This window comes from Hemitrygon akajei, chromosome 21 (genome assembly GCF_048418815.1).
Source record: "Hemitrygon akajei chromosome 21, sHemAka1.3, whole genome shotgun sequence".
Classification (NCBI taxonomy): Eukaryota; Metazoa; Chordata; class Chondrichthyes; order Myliobatiformes; family Dasyatidae; genus Hemitrygon; species Hemitrygon akajei.
Genome location: NC_133144.1, coordinates 58,833,799 through 58,856,319, shown reverse-complemented (window position 1 = coordinate 58,856,319; position 22,521 = coordinate 58,833,799). Strand labels below are relative to the sequence as shown.

Here is a 22,521-nt window from a genome sequence, read left to right as displayed (position 1 = left end):
GTGTGGTGACACTTGGGGGGCTGCCCCAGCACCCCCTGAAGACACTCGGCATGCACCCTGGGGTGTGCTGCTGCCAACACAAGCAACGCATTTCACTCTATGTTTCAACGTGCATGTGCTGAATAAACTTGAATCTTAAAACCTGATTCCAGTGCCTTCAAGTGTTATATTGTGTTAAAAAGGTCAGAGAGTTGTATTGCACAGAAACAGGCCCTTCAGCCATCTAGCCATCAGCCATTGACACTAGTCCCATTTTACTTTCCCCACCTATCCCTCAACTCCCTCCCTCGGATTCTACCACCCACCTATACATGAGGGGCAATTTACTAATTAGACCTGCTCATCTGTGTGACGCTTCGGAAACTGGAGCCTCTGGAGGTAACTAATCCAGTCAAACATGCAAACTCCGCACTGACATCTCTGGTGGTCAGGACTGAAGCTGAGTAAATTGGAGTTGTGAAGCAGCTCTGTTGGCTTTGCCCTGTGAAATCCAGATTATATACAAATGCAAGCTGTTGTTTGGTGGTATTTACTATGGATGGCAAAAAACTTTTCAAATCCATCCCCAATCAATAGTCCACTCCCTCTGACTCAACGTGTTGCAAACATGAACCATCTGATAATTTCATAAATCAACTAATAATTTCTGATTAACACAACACTGAAGATCTTTTTCAATAATCATTGAGCATTTGATAGCTCTGGGCCTGTACTCACTGAAGTTTAGAAGAAATAGGGGATCTCATTGAAATTGAATATTGGAAGGCCTAGAGAGAGTGCACGAGGAGAGGATGTTTCCTATAGTGGGCAGTCCAGGACCAGAGGACACAGCCTCAGAATAGAAAACCGTCCCTTTAGAACAGGAATAAGGTTGAATTTCTTTACTAGAGGCTGGTGAAATCATTGCCACAGATAGCTGTGAGGACCAAGTCATTGCGTATACTTAAAGTAGAGTTTGATAGCTTCATGATTAAAAAGGCTGGCATAGGTTATGGGGAGAAGGCAGCAGAGTGGAGTTGAGTGGGATAATAAATCAGCTGTGATGAAATGGTGGAGCAGACTTGATGGGCCAAATGGCCTCATTCTGGTCCTCATGGAGACAGCAGTCAAGCTTAGTTTACTGTCTTGTCAGTGAAACCCCTACATTTTACCCAGAATACTTGCTTTGGGTCAACCAGTCGATCAATGATACCATTCAGAAATGAGAAACTGAGCTTCTGTGCGAAACTGCAGCCAAAGGAATGTGAAATTCCTCAATAATTCCTATCCCCCAAGGATCATTTTGCCCATTTTGATCAGTAATGACTCTTTGATAAGAGCAAGAGATTCTGCAGATACTGGAAATACAAAGCAAAACACACAAAGTGCTGGAGGAACTCAGCAGGCCAGGCAGCATCTATGGGAATGAATAGACAGTCAGCTTGGTGGAGAAGACTTGATGGCCCCAATGACCTAATTCTGCTCCTATGTCTTTTTGTTTTATAAACACTTTGGGCTGAGGCTCTTCCTTGGGATTGGAAAGGAAGTGGGCAGAAGCCAGAATAGGAAGGTGGGAAGGGATGGAGTACAAGCTGGGAGGTGATAGGTGAAACCAGGAGAGGGAGAACATGAATACATGGGAGAAGAGTTATGATTATTTATTTCTCTATCTTCCAATAATTTCTCCTCCCTTCATCTTCTGTCTTTTTCCACTCCACATTCTGGTGTCCCCATCTGCCTATCATCCCCCTCTGGTGGCCTTCCTCCTTTGCTTTCTCCCATGGTCCATTATCCTTGATATCACATTCCTTCTTCTTCAGCCCTCTACCACTTCCACCTATCCACTCCCGGGTTCTTTATGCATCCCCCCGCCACCTGCCAGCTTGCACTCCTTTCCCTCCTCCCACTTTAAGTTCTGGCTTATTCCTCCTTCCTTCCCAGTCCTGACGAAGGGGCTCAGCCCAAACCGTTGGCTGTTTATTCTCCTCCATAGTTGTTGCCTCACCCGCTGAATGTGGCTTTTTGATAATCACTCGGCATTGCAGGGAGAGGTTCAGAGTGGTTCATTATCAAGTTCGAGATAGTTATCATTGACACTCACTGGTTGTCCGCCATGTGGAGAGCTGCCCTTCTCAAAACTCCACCAGAAGTTGCTGCAATCTCATCCCATTGCCGTGACTTCTAATGCCTGTACGAAATAAAAGAAACAAATACAGCATGTCAGAATCAGAATGATCACTGATGCATGCCATGAATTACAGTGCAAAACATAAAATATACTATAAATTACATTAAAAAAGAAATTAAATAAGTTTTGAAAAAAGAGCAAAAAGAGTGAGGTAGCATTCATGGGTTGAACGTCCATTCAGAAATCTGCTGGCAGAAAGGAAGAAGCTATTCATTAAGCTTTCAGCTTGAGTCTTTGGTTTCCTGAGCCTCCTCCCTGATTGCAATAATGAGAAGAGGGTACGTCCTGGACGATGAGTGTTCTTAATGATGGATACCTCCTTTTGAAGATGTCCATGATGCTGAGGAGGCTAGTGCCCATGATGGAGCTGGCTGAGTTTACAATCCTCTGCAGTCTTTTTTCCGATGCTGTGCAGCGGCTCCTCCATACCAGACAGAGATATAACCAGTTAGAATTCTCTCCACAGCACGTCCATAGAAATTTGCTTGAGACCTTGTGTAGGCTAATAGAATTTATCCTTGCTAACAGAAAGAATTAAGGACCTAGCGGAGAATTCCCTTGTAGAGTGGTCTACATTCACTGGAGTTTAAAAGAGATTTCATTGAAGCAGAAGGTAATGAGAGGGACTGATGGAGTAAGTATTTCCATAGAATGAGAATGCAAAACCAGGGGCCACTCTCTGATGGGCACTCATAATCTCAGAGTATTTCCATAGTGAGAATGCAAAACAGGGACCACAGTCTCACGAGAAAAGGTCAGCCAGTTAGGTCTGAGATGAGGAGAAATCCCTTTACTTAATGGGTTCTAAACATTTGGAATCTCCCTTCACCGTGCGCGCACGCGCGCGCGCACACACAGACGCACGCGCGCACGCGCACGCACACCTTGAGCCACTGAGTTTCTTTAGCAGTTTATATTTTGCTTCAGATTCCAGAATTTGAAGTATTTTGTGCCTCCTCTTTCAGGAAGCTGCTTCTCCCATAATGAATACTGCAATAGGGTTCCAATAACCAATAACCAAAATTGTGCTTTCCCTGCTATCTAGCAAAATGAAACAAAGAATTCATCATTCCCAAATTCAATTATATTCTAACATAGCAACATTTAAATGCAATCATTCCCTCAGTTTTAAGGATTATATGCAGGAATTCCCATTCACCTTGAGTAGGGAAGATTACATAGTGATCTAACTGTAATGTTTAATCCAATTAAAGGATTGATTGTATAGATGAGGGAAACTATTTTTGCTGGCCAGCAAATTGAGAGTTAGGGACAGGACATTAAAATTTAGTTCACATCAGAGCAGGTTCAAAGTTCAAAGTAATTTTATTATCAAAGTATGCGTATGTGACCATATGCTACCAAGATTTACTTTCTTGCAGGCATTCAGTAGGACAAAGGTGAAAAAGTCTGGAATTCTCTCTGCCGGGAGTCAATTGAAGAATCCATGACAGAGGTCAAAATGTCTTTCTAAGTCAGGTAGGTGGGGTTAAGATACAGCTCAGCCATGATCTCACTGAGCAAATAGTTTTGATGATCTTGAAACCTACACTTGAAACTAAACACATTAACTGCTGATCAGTTAACAGGAGACGTAACTTTGAGTCTTTATTACTTTCTGATAGTTACTGCACATGCTTACAACCTAGACTCAGTGGCCTTCAGAGGGTGGTAAGCATGGTGCAATTGAAGTCAATACTGGAACATCACTGTAAGAAAGCTTGAGAGGCCCGCTGGTCTGATCCTTAAAGGCTGGTGAGAAATACCCAAATACATTTGAAAGTTAACTCCCTTTGCCTGAACCACTTCATTTGAAGCATCATTTCCATGTTATTAGCATTGACTTGCTACTGTTACTTGTGCCAAAATATAGTGCAAAGTTTGTCTTGCATACTCTTCGTAGAGATCAAATCATTACTCAGTGCATTAGGCTAGAATAAAGTAAGACAATAACAAGGCAGAATAAGGTTCAAAAAAACTATTGAAAGAGTGTAGAAACACAAAATGCTGGCAGAACTCAGCAGGCCAGACAGCATCTATGGGAGGTGGTAGTGACGACGTTTCGGGACGAAACCCTTCATCAGGAAGAGCAGGTCAACGATAAAAGTGCTAGATCATATCGAAGCAGGTTGTGAGAGAAGAAGTCCATCTTATTGTACAAGGGATCTGTTCGAGAGTCTGCTCAGTGGAACAGAAGCTGGTCTTGAGCCTGGTTGTATGTGCTTCCTGGCATTTGTATCTTCTGCTCAATGGGAGAGGGGAGAAGAGAGAATGTCTGGGGTGAGAGGGGTCTGAGATAATGTTGTTTGCTCTACTGAGGCATGAGGAATGTAGATAGTGTCCACAAAGGGGAGGCTGATCCCTGTGATATGCTGAGCTGTGTGCACAACTCTCCGTAATTTCTTGCAGTCATGTAAAGAGCAGCTGCCTCACCAAGCCGTTATGCATCCAGACAGAATGCTTTTTATGGTGCATCAGTAAAAATTGGGAAGAGTTGACAGGGATATGCTGAATTTCTTGAGCCTCCCGAGGAAGTAGAGATGCTGGTAGACTTTCCTTGCCATGATATCAATGTGTGGCATTATTTGATTACGTGCCTTGGAAAAAGAGGTCTTGAGATTTTTATATTATCACTGTTTTAGCATGAAAGACAAAGGGGCGAGATAAGATTTGGTTCAGCTGTTTGAGGCCAGTGTTTGTCCTTTTGGCTTCAGAAGGTGAGAAGTCAGTGGAATAATTGAAGGCAGCATGTGCCCCCCCCCCCTCCACCGAGAATGACACACAAGATGTGGGAGGAACTCAGTGGGCCAAACAGAGGGAAATCTAAAGATTCCCAACCCAAAAACCCTCTCTCAGCCAAAGATGTCCCTCATTCCAAACTCAGAAAACCGCTAAAGTATGAGGTGAAATATTTAGGCCGAGTGTGAGGGGAACTTCTTCACTCAGAGGGTGGTGCATGGGTGAAACGAACTGCCAGCAGAAGTGGTGGATGCAGGTTTGATTGAAAAATTTAAGAGAAATTAAGATAAGTACATGGATGGGAGGGATACGGAGGACTATGGTCCAGTACAGGTTGATGGGACAAGGCAGAATAACAGTCTGGCATGGACTAGATGGGCTGAAGGATATTTTCTGTACTATACTACTCACTGACTCTATGACTTATAGAACATAGAACAACACAGGACAGTGCAGGCCCCTCGCCACACAATGTTGTGCCAACCTTTTAACCTACTATAGGATCAATCTAATCCTTCCCTCCCACACAGCTCTCCATTTTCCTATCATCCATGTGCCCATCTAAGAGTCCCTTAAACGTCCCTATGTATTTGCCTCAACTGACACACCCACCACTCACTGTGTTAAAAAAAACTTCCTCTGATATCCTCCCCTATAGATACTCTAATCATCTTAAAATTATGCCCTCTAGTTAATTTTCTATTAACTAGAAAACTATTTTCTATTAATTAAATATTTAGCTATTTACGTCCTGCCAAAAAAAAATAGTCTCTGGCTGTCCACTATCTCTATGCCTCTTATACACCCCTATCAAGTCACCTGTCATCCTCCTTCGCTCCAAAGATCTCACTCAACCTTTCCTCGTAAGACATGCTCTCTAATACAGGCAATATTATGGTAAATCTCTTCTTTATTCTCTCTAAAGCATCCACGTCCTTCTAAAATATCCTTTTAAAAAAATCTAATAGCAGAAGAATTTTTAACCATACCAAGATATCGAGCATTTATGTGTGGAACTGTTCATAGAGCAATGCCTAGGAAAATTTATCTTAATGTAAACGCACAAAATAATTACTTGAGGCACTGGAGACAGGGGATGAGTACTCAATATTGGTGAAGGGGGGAAATTTGAAGGAGGGGAGAGGAGAGGAGGAGATGTTCAAGGAGAAAATTCCAGAATTTAGCATAATGATTGGAGGGATAGTTGGAAATGGTGGATTAAAAATGTGGAAGGTGCTATAGAAAAGAAATATATACTCAGGAGGTTCTGCAGATATGGTAGGTCTAGAGCAATACACACAAAATGCTGGAAGAACTCAGCAGGTCAGGCAGCATCTATGGAGGGAAATAAATAGTCGATGTTTCAGGCCTAGACTCTTCATTAGGACTCTTGAAAGGTCTCAGTTTGATACGTTGATGGTTTATTCTCCTTCAGAGATTAATCTGGCTTCTTCTTCCGCATTTTTTCCAGCCCTGATGAAGGGTCTTGGATGAAATGTCGACTGCGTATTCCCTTCCAAAGATTATCCTGGCTTCTTTTCCCCATTCTTTTCCAGACCTGATGAAGATTCTCATCCTGAAATGTTAACTATTTATTCCTTCTCCACAGATGCTGCCTGATGTGCTGATTTCCTCCAGTATTTTGTGTGTGTTTCCATGGGGAAAAAAGAGTAGTGTTTGGAGCAAGGCTGTGGGAAAGAACATGAGGGACAAGACTTTTAAATGGTGAGGGATTCTGGCAACAACTGTACTCCAAGTTGTCCGATGAGTGAGGCTTGGGGCAAGATAGGACACACAGCTATCAGAGATTAGAAAGAAGGTGAGATAGTCAGAAACATGTTGGAATAATCGCAACTGCAGGTAATAACACCATTTGGATTTCGCCAACAGATGAGGTGAGGCAGGGTCGGAATCAATTCTAAATTTAGGACGTACTTTATTGATGCAAACTTCACCTCTGCTGTACAGCCAAATTAAAAACAAAAATCAATACCAGAAAAAATTGCACTGTCCTGTTTTTAAGATGCTGTTCTAAATCTCAGCTGGACTTGCCGACTGATTTGCAACTGAGAATGCTTTGATCAAACCATTGATTCCTCTTACTTGGCCTGCAATTTGTTGCTGATATTCTGGATTCTATTTAATATGAGTTACCGCAAACAACTTGTTTAAGCATCTTGCAGAAAATTTGGAAACCTTCCAATGTGTTAAAGATTTAAAGATCAGCTTTATTTGACACAAGTATGTTGAAGCATACAGAGGAATGTGTTGTTTGCAACAAATTGAATCAGCAAGGATTGTGATGGGCAGCCTGCAAGAGTCACCATGCTAAGTGCCAGCATAGCATGCCCACAACTCTAACCCTTACTGTATGGATTTGAATGTGCAGGGCAGCAGAGCACCTGGAGGAAACGCACGTGGTCACGGGGAGAAGGTCCAAACTTCTTACAACCAATGGTGGGGATTGTACCCTGATCAAGGGTCACTAGCGTTGCGCCAACCACTACGCTACTGTGCCACTTCTCTTATTTGTACAGTTTCTACCCCCTCTTAACTTGCATAGTCCAAACTAACTAAGCTGGGCAAAGTGCTAAGCTGCAGTGTTGGTAGGAGAATGGATGGAGGTGCAAGTCTTAGCCCATAAGACGTAGGAGAAGAATTAGGCCATTCAGCCCATCAAGTCTGTTCCACTATTCTATCATGGCTGATTTATTTTACCTCTCAACCCCATTCTCCTTTCTTCTCCTCATATCCTTTGACACCCTTATTAATTAAGAACCTATCAACCTCCAAATTAAATATACCCAATAAATTGGCCTCCATTGCCGTCTGTGGCAATAAGTTACGCAGATTTTGCCACTCTTCAAAATGGCAGTAATAATCATGGAAATTGCAAAGACCACAACATTTCATTTATATGGTCTGTTTAAGCCCTGAGTATAAATAACCTTGCCTGATGAGTACATTACACTGCCCTGCCATTAGCAAAACTCAACAGAGGCAAAGCAGTATTATCTGTCACTAAGTTCATGTCTTGGCAGGGATATTTCCTTTCTTCTACCTAGTCTTCCCTATCCCCTCAGCAACTCAAACTAAATCATTTACTCTCATTCCCAGTTCTCGGACTTGAAACATAAACTCTACATTCAGTGGCTACTTCATTAGGCACCTCCGGTACCTAATACAGTGGCCACTGAATGTATGTTCCTGGTCTTCTGCTGCTGTAGCCCATCCACTTCAAGGTTTGATGAACTGTGCATTCAGAGATGCTCTTCTGCACACCACTGTTGTAATGTGTGGTTATTTGAGTTACTGTCACCTTCCTGTCAGCTTGAACTGGTCTGGCCTTTCTCCTCTGGCCTCTCTCATTAACAAGGTGTTTTTACCCACAGAACAACTACTCACTGGATGTTTTTTTGCTTTCTGCACAATCCTCTGTAAACTTTAGATAGTGTTGTGTGTGAAAATCCCAGGAGATCAGCAGTTTCTGAGATATTCAAACCACCCCATCTGGCACCAACAATCATTCCACAGTTAAAGCCACTTAAATCACATTTCTTCCCCATGCTGATGTTTGGTCTGAACAACAACTGAACCTCTTGTCCATGTCCGCATGGTTTTCTGCAATGAGTTGTTGCCACGTGATTGGCTAATTAGATATTTGCATTAATGACCAGGTGTGCAGGTGTACCTAATAAAGTGGCTACTGAGTGTATTTTCTTTCCACAGATGCTGTCTGACCTGTGGAATGGTTCCCGCATTTTCTAGATTTATTTATGAATATAAATGGGCAGAAACATAAAATGTGATCCTTGACACACTAGCAAAAAGATCTGAGCTCCTGACTGAGAGGAGACAGGATGGATTTCCCCCTTGTTCTCGAGGGCTACTTGTCAGCAGTGGCTTGGCTGACAGCACACTCGTCTCTGACATGGAAGGTCGAGGGTTCAAGTACCACTCCAGGGATCTGAACAGGAAATCTGAGCGGCTTTCTCTGCTGCAGCATTGGGGGAGCGCTGTACTCTTACAGAATTATCATCATGCAGAAGCAGGCTGTTTAGCTGATTAATTCCATACTAGATCCCCACAAATTATTCTTTCTAATTGCCTTCTGAAGGCCCATTGTACCCTGTAATTGAAGAGCAGATACTATTCAAACTTTAAACTAAATTTATTATTGAAGTACATATATGTTACCATTAGTGCTCGGGCTAATATTTAACCCTCCGCCAACTTTTAATAGATGATCTGATTTTATGATGTTTGTTTTTGTGCGAGATGATGATGCACAAACCTGACACCATGGTTCCTAAACAATATCAGGATCTACACTTCAATAAGACCATAAGATACAGGAGCAGAATTAGGCCATTTGGCCCATCGGGTCTGCTCTGCCATTTCATCATGGTTGATCCATTTTCCCTCTCAGCCCCAATCTCCTGCCTTCTCCCTTAATGCCTTCCCACCATGGCTAATCAAGTATCTGTCAACCTCTGCCTTAAGTATACCCAATGACTTGGCCTCCACAACTGCCTGTAGCAAAGAATTGCACAGATTCACCACTGCCTGGCCATAGAAATTCCTCCTCATCTCTGTTCTAGATGGTTGCTCTTCTATTCTGAGGCTGTGTCCTCTGGCCTCAGGCTCCCCCCACCATAGGAAATATCCTCTCCACATCCACTCCATCGAGGCTTTTCAACATTTGATAGGTTTCAATGAGGTCACCCCTCATTCTTCTGAATTTTAGTGAGTAGAGGTCTAGAGCTATCAAATGCTCCACATATGACTAGCCCTCAATCCTGGAATCATTGTTGTGAACCTCCTTTGAATCCTCTCCAATGTCAGCACATCCTTTCTTAGATTAGGGGCCCAAAACTGCTCACAGTAGTCCCAGTGAGGCCTCACCAGTGCTTTATAAAGTTCCAGCATTACATCCTTTCTTTTATATTCTAGTCCTCTTGAAATGAATGCTAATATTCCATTTGCCTTTCTTACCACAGGCTCAACCTGCAAATTAACCTTTAGGGAATCCTGCATGAGGACTCACAGGTACCTTTGCAACTCTGATTTTTGAATTTTCTCTCCAATTAGAAAATAGTCTACTCTTTCATTTCTTCTACCAAAGTGTATGAACATACACTACCCGGCACTATATTGCATCTGCCACTTCTTTGCCCATTCTCCTAATCTGTCTAAGCCCTTCTGTAGCCTCTCTACTTTATCAAAACTACTTGCCCTTCCCCATCTTCAATTGTCCGACAACTTGGCTACAAAGCCATCAATTCAGTCATTCAAGTCATTGACATATAATGTAAAATGCAGTGGTTCCAACACAGACCCCTGTGAAACATGACTAGTCACTGGCAAACAACCAGAAAAGGCTCCTTTTACTCCCACTCTTTGCCTCGTGCCAATCAATCAATGCTCTTTCTATGCTGCTATCTTTCCATGGGCTCTTATCTTGTTAAACAGTCTCATGTGTGGCACCTTATCAAAGGCTTTCTGAAAATCCAAGTACACAACATCCAGTTTTCCTCTGTGTATCCTGCATGTTATTTCTTCAAAGAATTCCAAAAGATTTTTCAGGCAAAAATTTCTCTCAAGGAAACCATACTGACTATGGTCTGTTTTATCATGTGCCTTCAAGTACCCTAAAACCACTTCCTTAACACTTGACTCCAACATCTTCCCAACCACTGACGTCAGACTAAAGAAAGAATTTTCTTTCTTCTGCTTAAGTATTTAGATATTAAGTATTTTCTTACAATGTGGATGAAGGCTATTTGGTCCATGATATCTATACTTGCTCTCAGACTAATCTCTTCAATCCTATTTTCCCCCATTTAATTCCCATCCTCTCCTACATGGCCCATTAAATCCACCAACCAGATAAATGAGCAGATATTTACAGCATCTGGAGGTGGCGCAGTAGTGTAGCGGTCGGCGCATTATGGTATAGGAGCCAGTGACCACCAATCAGGATTGCATTTCCGCCACTTCCTGAAAGGGATTTGTACATTCTCCCTATGATTGCGTGGGTTTGCTCTGGGTGTTCCAGTTTCCTCCCACATTCCAAAGGTGTACGAGTTAAGGTTAATGAGTTGTGGGCACGCTATGTTGGCGCTGGAAGCATGGCGACAATTGGGATGGACCACAGTCCTTGCTGATTTGATTTGCTGCAAGCAATGCACTTCACTGTATGTTCCCATTTACAGGTGACAAATATAGTGAATTTTTAATTCTTTATCTTTCTTTAACTGATTAACACACAACTTTTGGGCTGCAAGAGGAAAGCAGGGTCCCAGGAGAAAGCTTGCATTACCGTAGAGAGGGCATGCACACAGACAGCGCTAGAGGTCAGGATCAAACCCATTCTGCTGGAGGCATCAAACAGCAGCTGCACTACCCGCTGCACCAATGCATTGCCCATTGATTGTAACTCACTTCAGGATGCTCTGAAATTAATGGAGCGAAAGGGACCAGGGAAAAGGAGGTTTTTATTGCAACAGGAGTCTTCCACCTGGACTAAAGGCTTGCCCTGTACTTCTCTCCCTGTAATTTCTTAACATCTGACCGGTCGACAACCAGCCCAGAAGGCTGGCCACACCATTGACAGGTGTCCTCATCTACAATGCATCTTTCCTATGGAGACAATTAACACAGGAGCCCCTCATTCACCGGGAATGGTGGCTCTTTGTCATAAGCTTCTGTCCTCGTAGCAACAGATTCTTCACAAAGAGGCCAGAGAACACTTAGTAAAACACCCTGTAATCTATTGTAGCATCTTTGCATCGCAAGTGAAGGTGTCTCCTTTCCTCTTGCTGAGGTATGTATTAGCCTCCAGCTCCATCCCAAAACAAAAAGTTAGCCATGCGCCTTCCTAGATTAAAAAGGAGAGTAGAAGCAAGAGCTGACCATCAGAATAAAGGCTCATCCACCATTCAATATCAACATGCTTGGTCACCCAGATTCAAAGTTCAAAGTAAATTTATCATCAAAGTACAATAGAACAAAGAAATACAATAGAATCAATGAAAAACTACATACAAAGTCCAACAACTAAAGTGCAAAAGAAGACAATTTGTGCAAATACAAAAACAACATAATAAATAAATAATATAGAGAACAAATAATAATAATAATAATAATAATAATAATAATAAATAAGTAAATAAATAATATCGAGAACATGAGTTGTAGAGTCCTTGAAAGTGAGTCCATAGGTTGTGGAATCAGTTCACTGTTGGGGTGAATGAAGTTATCCACACTGGATCAGGAACTTAATGGTTGAAGGGTATTAATTGTTCCTGATGGAGAAGATCCTGAGAGGCAGGATTTATGAATGTTTGGAGAGGCATAATATGATTAGGACTAGTCAGCATGGCTTTGTCAAAGGCAGGTCATGCCTGACAAGCCTGATTGAATTTTCTGAGGATGTGACTAAACACATTGATGAAGGTAGAGCAGTAGATGTAGTGTATATGGATTTCAGCAAGGCATTTGATAAGGTACCCCATGCAAAGCTTATTGAGAAAGTAAGGAGGCATGGGATCCAAGGGGACCTTGCTTTATGGATCCAGAACTGGCTTGCCCACAGAAGGCAAAGAGTAGTTGTAGACGGGTCATATACTGCATGGAGGTCGGTGACCAGTGGTGTGCCTCAGGGATCTGTTCCGGGACCCTTACTCTTCGTGATTTTTATAAATGACCTGGATGAGGAAGTGGAGGGATGGGTTAGTAAGTTTGCTGATGACACAAAGGTTGGAGGTGTTGTGGATAGTGTGGAGGGCTGTCAGAGGTTACAGCGGGACATTGATAGGATGCAAAACTGGGCTGAGAAGTGGCAGATGGAATTCAACCCAGGTAAGTGTGAGGTGGTTCATTTTGGGAGGTCAAATATGATGGTAGAATATAGTATTAATGGTAAGACTCTTGGCAGTGTGGAGGATCAGAGGGATCTTGGGGTCTGAGTCCATAGGACGCTCAAAGCAGCTGCGCAGGTTGACTCTGTGGTTAAGAGGCATGCAGTGTATTGGTCTTCGTCAATCGTGGAATTGAATTTAGGAGCCAAAAAGTAATGTCGCACCTATATAGCACCCTGGTCAGACCCCACTTGGAGTACTGTAATCAGTTCTGGTCTCCACACTACAGAAAGAATGTGGAAGCTATAGGAAGGGTGCAGAGGAGATTTACAAGGATGTTGCCTGGATTGGGGAGTATTCCTTATGAAAACAGGTTGAGTGAACTCGGCCTTTTCTCCTTGGAGTGACGGAGGATGAGAGGTGACCTGACAGAGGTGTATAAGATGATGAGAGGCATTAATCATGTGGATAGTCAGAGGCTTTTTCCCAGGGCTGAAATGGTTGCCACAAGACGACACAAGTTTAAAGTGGTGGGGAATAGGTACAGAGGTGATGCCAGGGGTAAGTTTTTTACTCAGAGTGTGGTGAGTGTGTGGAATGGGCTGCCGGCAACGGTGGTGGAGGCAGATACGATAGGGTCTTCTAAGAGACTTTTGGATAGGCACATGGAGCTTAGAAAAACAGAGAGCTATGGGAAAGTCTAGTAATTTCTAAGTTAGGGACATGTTCGGCACAACTTTGTGGGCCGAAGGGCCTGTATTGTGCTGTAGTTTTTCCATGTTTCTATGAATCTGGTACTGTGGGACCTAAGGCTCCTGTACCTCCTTCCTGATGGCAGCAGTGAGAAGAGAGCGTGATCAGTGGCCTGTTCCAGATTTCTTCCAATATCCCCTGATCCTGCTATCCCTGATCGTCTTGAATGGAGACTGGGAAGGAGACATTCTACCATGGTGTCAGCTGCCGCTTGATGGATGGCGCTCTTGCCTTGGAGCCGGGAGGTTACAAATGGAAAATGCTCTGTCTAAGATCACATGAAATTGTAGAGGGTTGTGAACTTTCATGAAAACCAGCCTCTCCTCTGCTGACTCTGTCTACACTCCCCACTACCTCGGGAAAGCAGCCAACTTAAAGATTAGTTTTATTTGTCACATATACCTCAAATTTACCTTGTCAGGGCCCGGTCTACCTGCACGACACTTTCTCTGTAAATATACCACTACATTCTGCATTCTTTTTGCCCCTCTATATACACATACATGGAAGGATCTACCTGGATGGCAGGCAGACAAAAGCTTCTCACCATACCTTGGTACATGGGACAATGGTAAACCAAGGCAGTACTGAGGGAGGGCTACTCTGTCACATGTGCCATCTCTCCGAAACCACTGTCTTAGGTGAAGACAATAAGACACAGGAGCAGAACTAGGCCATTCGGCTAAGTGAGACTGCTCCACCATTCCATCATGGCTGACCTATTATCCCTCTCAGCTCTGATCTCCTGCCTTCTCCCCATAACCTTTGACATCCTTACTAATCAAGAACCTATCAACTTCCACTTTAAATATACTCAACGGCTAGACCTCCACAGCCGTCGATGGCAATGAATTCCACAGCTTCACCACCCTCTGGCTAAACAATTGTTTTCTTATCTCTGTTCTAAATGGATATCCCTCTATTCTGAGGCTGTGCCCTCTGGTCCTAGACTCCCCCACTATAGGAAACGTCCTTTCAATGTCCACTCTATCTAGGCCTTACAATATTCAATATGTTTCAATGAGATACCCCCTCATTCTTCTAAACTCCAGAACCATCAAACGCTCTTCATATATTAACCCTTTCATTCCCAGGATAATTCTTGTGAACCTCCTTTGGACCCTCTTCAATGGCAGTATATCCTTTTTTAGATCAGGGGTCCAACTCTGCTCAGAATACTCCAAGTATAGTCTGACGAATGCCTTCTAAAGCCTCAACATTACATCCTGCAGAACAGCAAACAGCTCTCTGAAGCCAGCGTTTGCCCCAGAGACAACTTCACTCAGGCAGATTCACGTCACGTTGCCAGTTGTGGGAACTATCTGTCACTTTTCCACCATTACTGTACTTCAAAAAGCACTTCATTCACTACAAACTACTTTGAAGTTCTTGAAAAAGATGTGGAAAGTACTACTGAAGTATGCCTTCTTTTAGACAAAAATCATAGCTTTGAATCTTTTAAGTTGTTGAAAACATTAGAAGTTCAGGAATCCTGGGGAAACAGCATTAACTTCAGCTTGGTAACTACCTCAAGGGAATCAGCTCTCAGCTCCTCCGACTCTGGCATAACCTTCCCAAAGCTTTCGATTTGTGAAAACCTAACTGATTTCTCACTGTGGCTGGAGGGTCATTGATCTGAAAACAGACGGTGCAGTACGCAGGAGTTAGTGCAATGCTATTACACGGGGTTCAATTCCCTCTGCTGTCTGTAAGGAGTTTGTACATTCTCCCTGTGACCGTGTGGGTTTCCTCCGGGTGCCCTGGATTCTTTCCATATCGCAAAGATGTACCGTTAGGGTTAGTAAGTTGTGGGTATCCTATGTTGGCACTGGAATTCCTGGTTATATTTCTCATTTCTTCATATCCTTTAAGGAGGTAATCTACCATCCCATTTTGGTCTGATTTATGAGATTCCAGTGACTGACTCTACCCACCCTCTGAAATGGTCCGGGACACACCAACAAACGTCCATAATCTAAGCAAAAATGAAACAAGGTCTTTTGTGTTTAGATCTATAGTATCCAGTGCTCCCGATGCGTCGGTGAGACTTGCTGTAAACTGGGGGACCGCTTCGTTGAGCACGTCTGCTTCATCAGCCAAAAGTGGAAATTCCTGGTTGCCAAGTATTTTAATTCCGATTCGCATTCCCATTCTGACATGTCAGTCCATGGCCTCCTCTTGTGCCACGATGAGGCTACACTTAGGTTGGAGGAGCAATAACTTAAATTCCGTCAGGGTAACCTCCAACCTGATGGCATGAATATAGATTCCTCCTTTCAATAAAAAAAATTCCCCTCCCCTCTTCTTTTACTCCCCACTCTGGCCTCTAACCTCTTCTCACTTGCCTATCACCTCCCCTTAGGTCCCCTCCTCCTTCCCTTTCTCCTATGGTCCACCCTCCTCTCCTATCAGATTCCCTTTCCAGAACTTTATCTTTCCCATGCATTTGGCTATGCCTACCCTCCTTCCCCTCAACCCATCTTTTTATTCTGGTGTCCTCCCCCTTCCTTTCCAGTCTTGGCCCTAAACATTGACTGTTTATTCCTCTCTATAGACGCTGCCTGACCTGCTGAGTTCCTTCAGCAGTTTGTGTGTGCTGCTCGGGATTTCCAGTATCTTCAGAATTTCTTGTGTTTATGATTAAGTAGAACGCCGCTATTACAGTACCAGCAACCCAGGTTCAATTCCTTAGCCGTCAGTAAGGAGCCTGCGACCGCGTAGGTTTCCTCCGGGTACTCTGTTTCCTCCCACAGTCCAGAGGCATACAGGTTTGTAGGTTAATTGATCACATGGGTGTAGCTAGGCAGTACAGGCTCGCTAGGCCGGAAGGGCTTGTTACTGTACTGTATCTCTAAATAAAATATCAGAATCAGATTTAATATCACTGGCATGTATCATGTAATTTGTTGTTTTGTTTCAGCAGTACTGTGCAATATATAAAAACATACTGCAAATTACAATAAAATATATATTAATAAATTAAATAAGTAGAGCATAAAGAGAGTGAAATTATTGAAGTAGTGTTCACAGGCTGGTTCATTAAACAAAAAGCGGTGGTGTGAGTGGGATTGTGGGCACAGTAAAATGGATTAGGCTGGGATCAGCGTGGGGGTGAGTGTTTGATGGCCGGTAGGGACCCAGGAGGTCTGCTGTATCTCTCTATGACTAATTATTTTCGAGCTCGTTAGTACAATCCAATATCCTGATGGTTAATCCGTAAGGGTCGTCTCACATTATCCAAGGACTCCATTGGTTTGTAGTCCACAGGTATTTGCAGCAGATAGTAATTCTGGTTAAATGATGTGCTGACCATTTTTTTAAAAATCAATGGTCAAAGCAGCTGCACTGAGTACCACAGCACAGAAGGCCTTTACAAACACACTTCTTCTCTGCAGCCCGTGAGAGGAATAATGGATCAAATCTACCTGAAAGAAGAAAATTACATAGTGCCACGATTTTAAAAAAATTTATAGAGGTAAAGAGCTTTACAATATGGAGAACAGGACCTACAGCCCATCCTGTCTATGTAGACCAAGTTGCTTAACCGAGCTTGTCCCATTTGGCCTGCATATCTCTCTAAACCAGAAGATCCCAACATTTTTATGCCATGGACCAATACCATTAAGTGAGGGGTCCGTAGACCCAAGATTGGGAACCCTTGCTTGCAACCTTTCCTATCCATGTACCCGTCCACGGATTAAATGTTGTAATTCTATCTGTCCAAAGCACTGCCTCTGCCAGTTTGTTCCATATGCCCACCCCTTCTGTGTGAAGAATTTGCCCCCTCAGGTAATCTTTCTCCTTTTACTTTAAACCTGAGCCCTCCAGTTTTTGTTTCATTTCCCTGGGAAAAGACTGTGGACATTCACCCTATCTATGCATCAAAAAGTTACTTTCCCCAAGCAGCAAGACTGAACAACATCTCCACCCAATAACCCACTCCACCACCACTACTTTATCATTTCCTGTCGGAGTCACCTTACCTACAGACACTCCTGTGCCTATTGTACATACTATCAATCCATGTATATAAGCTATCTCATGTATTTATATTTATTATGTTTTTTTTTATTATTGCATCCTTTATCTTTTTTTTGTGCGGCGTTGGATCTCAAGCAGCAATTATTTTGTTCTCTTTTACACCTGTGTACTGGAAATTACATTAAACAATCTTGAATCCAGCATCGATGACTCTCATGAATTTTCTAAATCCCTGTAAGGTCGCCACTGAATCTCCTGTGCTCCAAAGAAAAAAAATCCTCACCTGTCCAGCCTCTCATTACCAAACCCCTCCGGTCGCAATAACATCCTTGTAAATGGTTTCTTGTACCCTCTCCAAATTAACGGCATCCTTTTATATAGCAGGGCACCCAGAATTATACGCAGTGTCCTTATCAATGACTTGGACAGCCATAACATGGGTTGTAACTCCTGCACTCCGTATCCCAACTGATGAGGCAAGAGCACCAAACTGCATCTTCATCGCCGTCTACCGTTGTCGTCTCTACAGCACTCTATAGGACTTGACTATTTACTGTGTAATTATCTCTCATTTTCATTTTGGATGACTCACAAGTGAAATAAAGCTGATGGAAGCACATTACTACAGAACAGTGACTGTTCCGTTGTCACATGACACACTCCATTATACAGCTCACCATGAACTTGCAGATCCGAGTTTCGTTCTAAACTGTCAGTCAGCCTCGTTAATTCCCACTTTGTGCTACACTTGTCACCCATGGAAGTGCACTGACAGTGGCTCCTGGGTAAGTAGGAGTTTAATTTTAAAGTTCTCATCCTTGTTTTCACTAGCTTGGTCCTCCTGATCTCTGGAACCTCCCTTAACCCTCTAAGATCTCAGTGCCCCTCCAATCCTAACCTCAGGAACTTCATTGGTTGAGAATTTGCTTCCTTAACCTTCCTGCTTCTCTCAGACAGACTTCTTCCAATCCATATTTTTGACCAAATACTTGTTTGCCTTCCCTAACATCACAATATTTGGTATTATATTTCTTTAGACAATGAACTTTGGTGAATCTGTGGAATTCTTCACCACAGGCAGCTGTGGAGGCCGAGTCTTTATGTATATTTAAACTAGAGGTGGGTAGATTATTGATTAGTCAGGGCGTGAAAGGACACGGGGAGAAGGCGTGAGAGTGGCACTGAGAGGAAAATGGATCAGCCATGATGAAATGATGGAGCAACTTGTTGGGCCAAATGGACTAATTCTGCTCCTATAACTTATGGTCTTATGATGCATCTTAGAATGTTTTGCTATGACAGAGTTAGTATGACATTGCTTCCAAATCTATAGCACAGTTTACTTTCTCAGTGTGAATCCCATCCCCTTCTCAGTGGAGTCATCACCATTATCATCATTATGTGCTGTGTTGTATGACGTAGGTAACCATGATTGGTCTTGGCAAATTGTTCTACAGATCTAGTTTGCCATTGCCATCTTCTGAGCAGTGTCCCCAGCCATTATCATTACCCTTCAGAGTTTGTCTGCCTGGCATCAGTGGTTGCATAACCAGGACTTGTGCTATGCACCAGCTGTTCCCGTGGCTTCGGGTGATCCTGCTCCCAGGGGCAACGTGGGGTTAAACAGGTGCTACACCTTGCCCAATGGTGACCTGCAGACAAGAGAAAATCTGTGGATGCTGGAAATCTGAGCAACACGCACAAAATGCTGGAGGAACTCAGCAGGCCAGGCAGCATCTATGGAAAAGAGCACAGTCTGCATTTCGGGCCGAAACCCTTTGGCAGGACTGAAAACAAGGAAAGAGGCCATTCAGTCCATTAAGACTGTACCATCAACCATCCATTCTTTACAGTAAAAGCCTCGCTCACAATTTCACATCCTATTAAAGTCTGTGATTTCACCAAACCCATTTTTGCACCTTATGTCCTTGTCTCAGTTCTCCCTGCTCCACCACCACAGGATTTTACAACTGCCAACCTCGTACACTCAGGAATTATTTTCCAAAATTCTCCTGCCCTGGAGAAGGAGAAACAGAGTTAATGTTCTAATGAAGGGTCTTGAACCTGAAGTGTTAACCGATTCACGTTCCACAGACGCTGCCTGACTTGCAGAGCAATTCCAGCATTTTCTGTTCTCATTACGAATTCCAGCCTCAGCACTTCGTGATATCTGAAGTCTAACCTAATGAGGATAATGCAAAAGTATTACATTGCAAATCGCTGAAATCTAAACGAAAGGACAATAATGTCAAAAAGGAAAATGGAAGACAAGCAAATTCTTGGGAAGGGAGGAAACTGGAATTACTCACCAAGTCAGCAATCTTTCTGGGAAAAGGTTATCGATGAAAGATCACACAGCTTTACTTAACTATGATGACGCTGGACTGGAGGAGTCCTATGTTAGAACTTTGTATCTGTTGCCTGATTAAATTTCACTCTAAGCAGTGACACGGAACTGGTGCATTTTGATAGAAACCTGCCGCGTTAAACGAAGGCACTCATAGAAACATAGAAAACCTACAGTTCAATACAGGCCATTCGGCCCGCAAAGTTGTGCTGAATATGTCCCTACCTTAGAAATTACTAGGCTTACCCATAGCCCTCTATATTTCTAAGCTCCATGTACCTATCCAAAAGTCTCTTAAAAGACTCTCTATCGTATCCGCCTCCACCGCTGTTGCCAGCAGCCCATTCCATGCACTCACCACTCTCTGCGTAAAAAACTTACCCCTGATATCTCCTCTGTACCTACTCCCCACCACCTTAAACCCATGTCCTCTTGTGGCAGCCATTTCAGCCCTGGGAAAAAGCCTCTGACTATCCACACCATCAATGCCTCTCATCATCTTATACACTCCTTTGAAGAACAGCAGAACAGTTATCCTTGGTGTCTTGGTCAGTATTCAGATTAAGGTTCAGATTTATTTATCACATGTGCATCAAAACGCTCAGCGAAATGTGTTATTTGCATTAACAACCAATACAACCTAAGGGTGTGCTGTGGGCAGCCGACAAGTGTCACACATTCCCGCACCAACAGAGCAAGCTGCAATGTTCAGCAGAACAACACAGAACACAACAAGCAACAAAACAACAATAGCAGAACAAGCTACACACACAAAATGTTGGTGGAACGCAACAGGCCAGGCAGCATCTATAAGGAGAAGCGCTGTTGACGTTTCGGGCCCAAACTGTACTTCTTCCTATAGATGCTGCCTGTCCTGCTGCGTTGCACCAGCATTTTGTGTGTGTTGCTTGAATTTCCAGCATCTGCAGATTTCCTCGTGTTTGCAAATAGCAAAACAACTCCATTTCTCCCTCACACCCACAATGTGCACAGTTCTTCAATCCCAGGACAGGCCATTTCCAGCCTCCAGTGGAATAGCGGATTCGCAGACACAGGGCTTCAACTTGTCCAGTGGACTCGGGGCTCAGTCCATTGGACCTCAGTTTTGAGACTTCCAATTCATCTTTGGACTTTGGCTTCACTCTTCAGTATCGACCCCAGGACTTGTCAATGAGATTGAATGAAGACCCCAAACACTAGACCTCAAACATCAGACGCAATGTGGATCTGGCATTGATTACACACATACTCCTACACAATTCTGACCACCCTTCAAAAGAACTCATTGGCATGAGATGCCTTACGGCTGCAAGAATTCTTTCATTCTTTCAGGTTGACTGTGGGAATAAAATCAGGCAGGGTTTAAAACATCATCCATCTTGCACTGTCGGCAATCTATTTTGCATACGGAGGCAAAGCAGCAAATAGAAATACATCTCAGAAGGAATTCTGCATTCATATCTTCAGACTTTCTTGGTCCAGAATGTTAACCTCAGCCTCAGCAGCTGCCCCATAAATCAGAGTCAGAATTGTCCAGAGCATGTAGTGGTATCCCATTGCCATTTGACCTATGCAAATGAGCTTAGTTCTCATTGGCTGGAATCCCACTATATCAAGGTGAGGGGTGAGATTTAGGACAGAATGCTTAGAAAACTCATTGTTTGTTTACTCCAAACAATGAAACAAGGTTCACTTAGCGTCCTTTCAACAGAACTTATCCAGATTAAACAGACCCTATCAGCAAAACAATGGCATTTTCCTTTAATAAGAGCAAGCTAACTTCCTTGGAATAACTCAGTGAGTGAGCCACAGCCAGAGAGTATGAAATTATGAGTCCAAAATCCATCCCCGCCACCCAAAGCAGTATGGGGCTCCTGACAATATTGACAGGTAAATTAACCAATCATCTTCCCTCAGACTGAGGCTAGACAAGTCATTCTTCATGAGGGGCATTGGGTAGTGATTACTTTCACTTCAACTTCCTGTTTGAATAAAAGTTCCCAAAGGATTCAAGCACTACTATTTCACTAAAAAAGTAAAGAAACATGAGATTGACAAACATGAGACTGCCAAGTGAAACTGGGGATCTGGAAATCTTGTCATTGTTTAATATTTTATTGATATATTTTGTATATTCTTAATGGTTATACAGTCAATGACCACTTTATTAGTTCACCTGTACACCTGCTTATTAATGCAAATATCTAATCAGCCAATCATGTGGCAGCAACTCAATGCATAAAAGCATGCAGGCAGGGTCAAGAGGTTCAGTTGTTGTTCAGACCGAACATCAGAATGGAGGAGAAATGGGATCTAAGTGACTGTGGAATGATTGTTGGTGCCAGGTTTGAGTAGTTCAGAAACTGCTGATCTCCTGTAATTTTCATGCATGACAGTCTCTTGAGTTTACAGAGAATGGTGCAAAATCCAAAATAAAACATGCAGTGACTGGCAGTTCTTTTGACGAAAACGCCTTGTTAATCAGAGGAGTATGGCCAGTGTGGTTCGAGCTGACAGTAACTCATATAATCACGTGTTACAACAGTGGTGTGCAGAAGAGCATCTTTGAATGCACAACATGTTGAACTTTGAAGTGGAAAGGCTACAGCAGGAGGAGACTACGAGCATATAGAAAAAACTCAGCAGTCACTTTATTAAGTACCTCTCGTATG

At 43.1% G+C, this 22,521-nt stretch overlaps 1 protein-coding gene across 1 annotated transcript in view; it reads right to left on the bottom strand.

Moving 5' to 3' along the window:
* The window catches only part of tmem266 (transmembrane protein 266), a 195,419-nt gene that overhangs the window by 119,372 nt on the left and 53,526 nt on the right, over nucleotides 1–22,521 (bottom strand). The window contains exon 2 of the mRNA XM_073025524.1: nucleotides 2,081–2,167. Coding sequence (XP_072881625.1) covers nucleotides 2,081–2,094 — 14 coding nt within the window. The 5' untranslated portion in view covers nucleotides 2,095–2,167. The remainder of the gene's footprint in view (nucleotides 1–2,080; nucleotides 2,168–22,521) is intronic.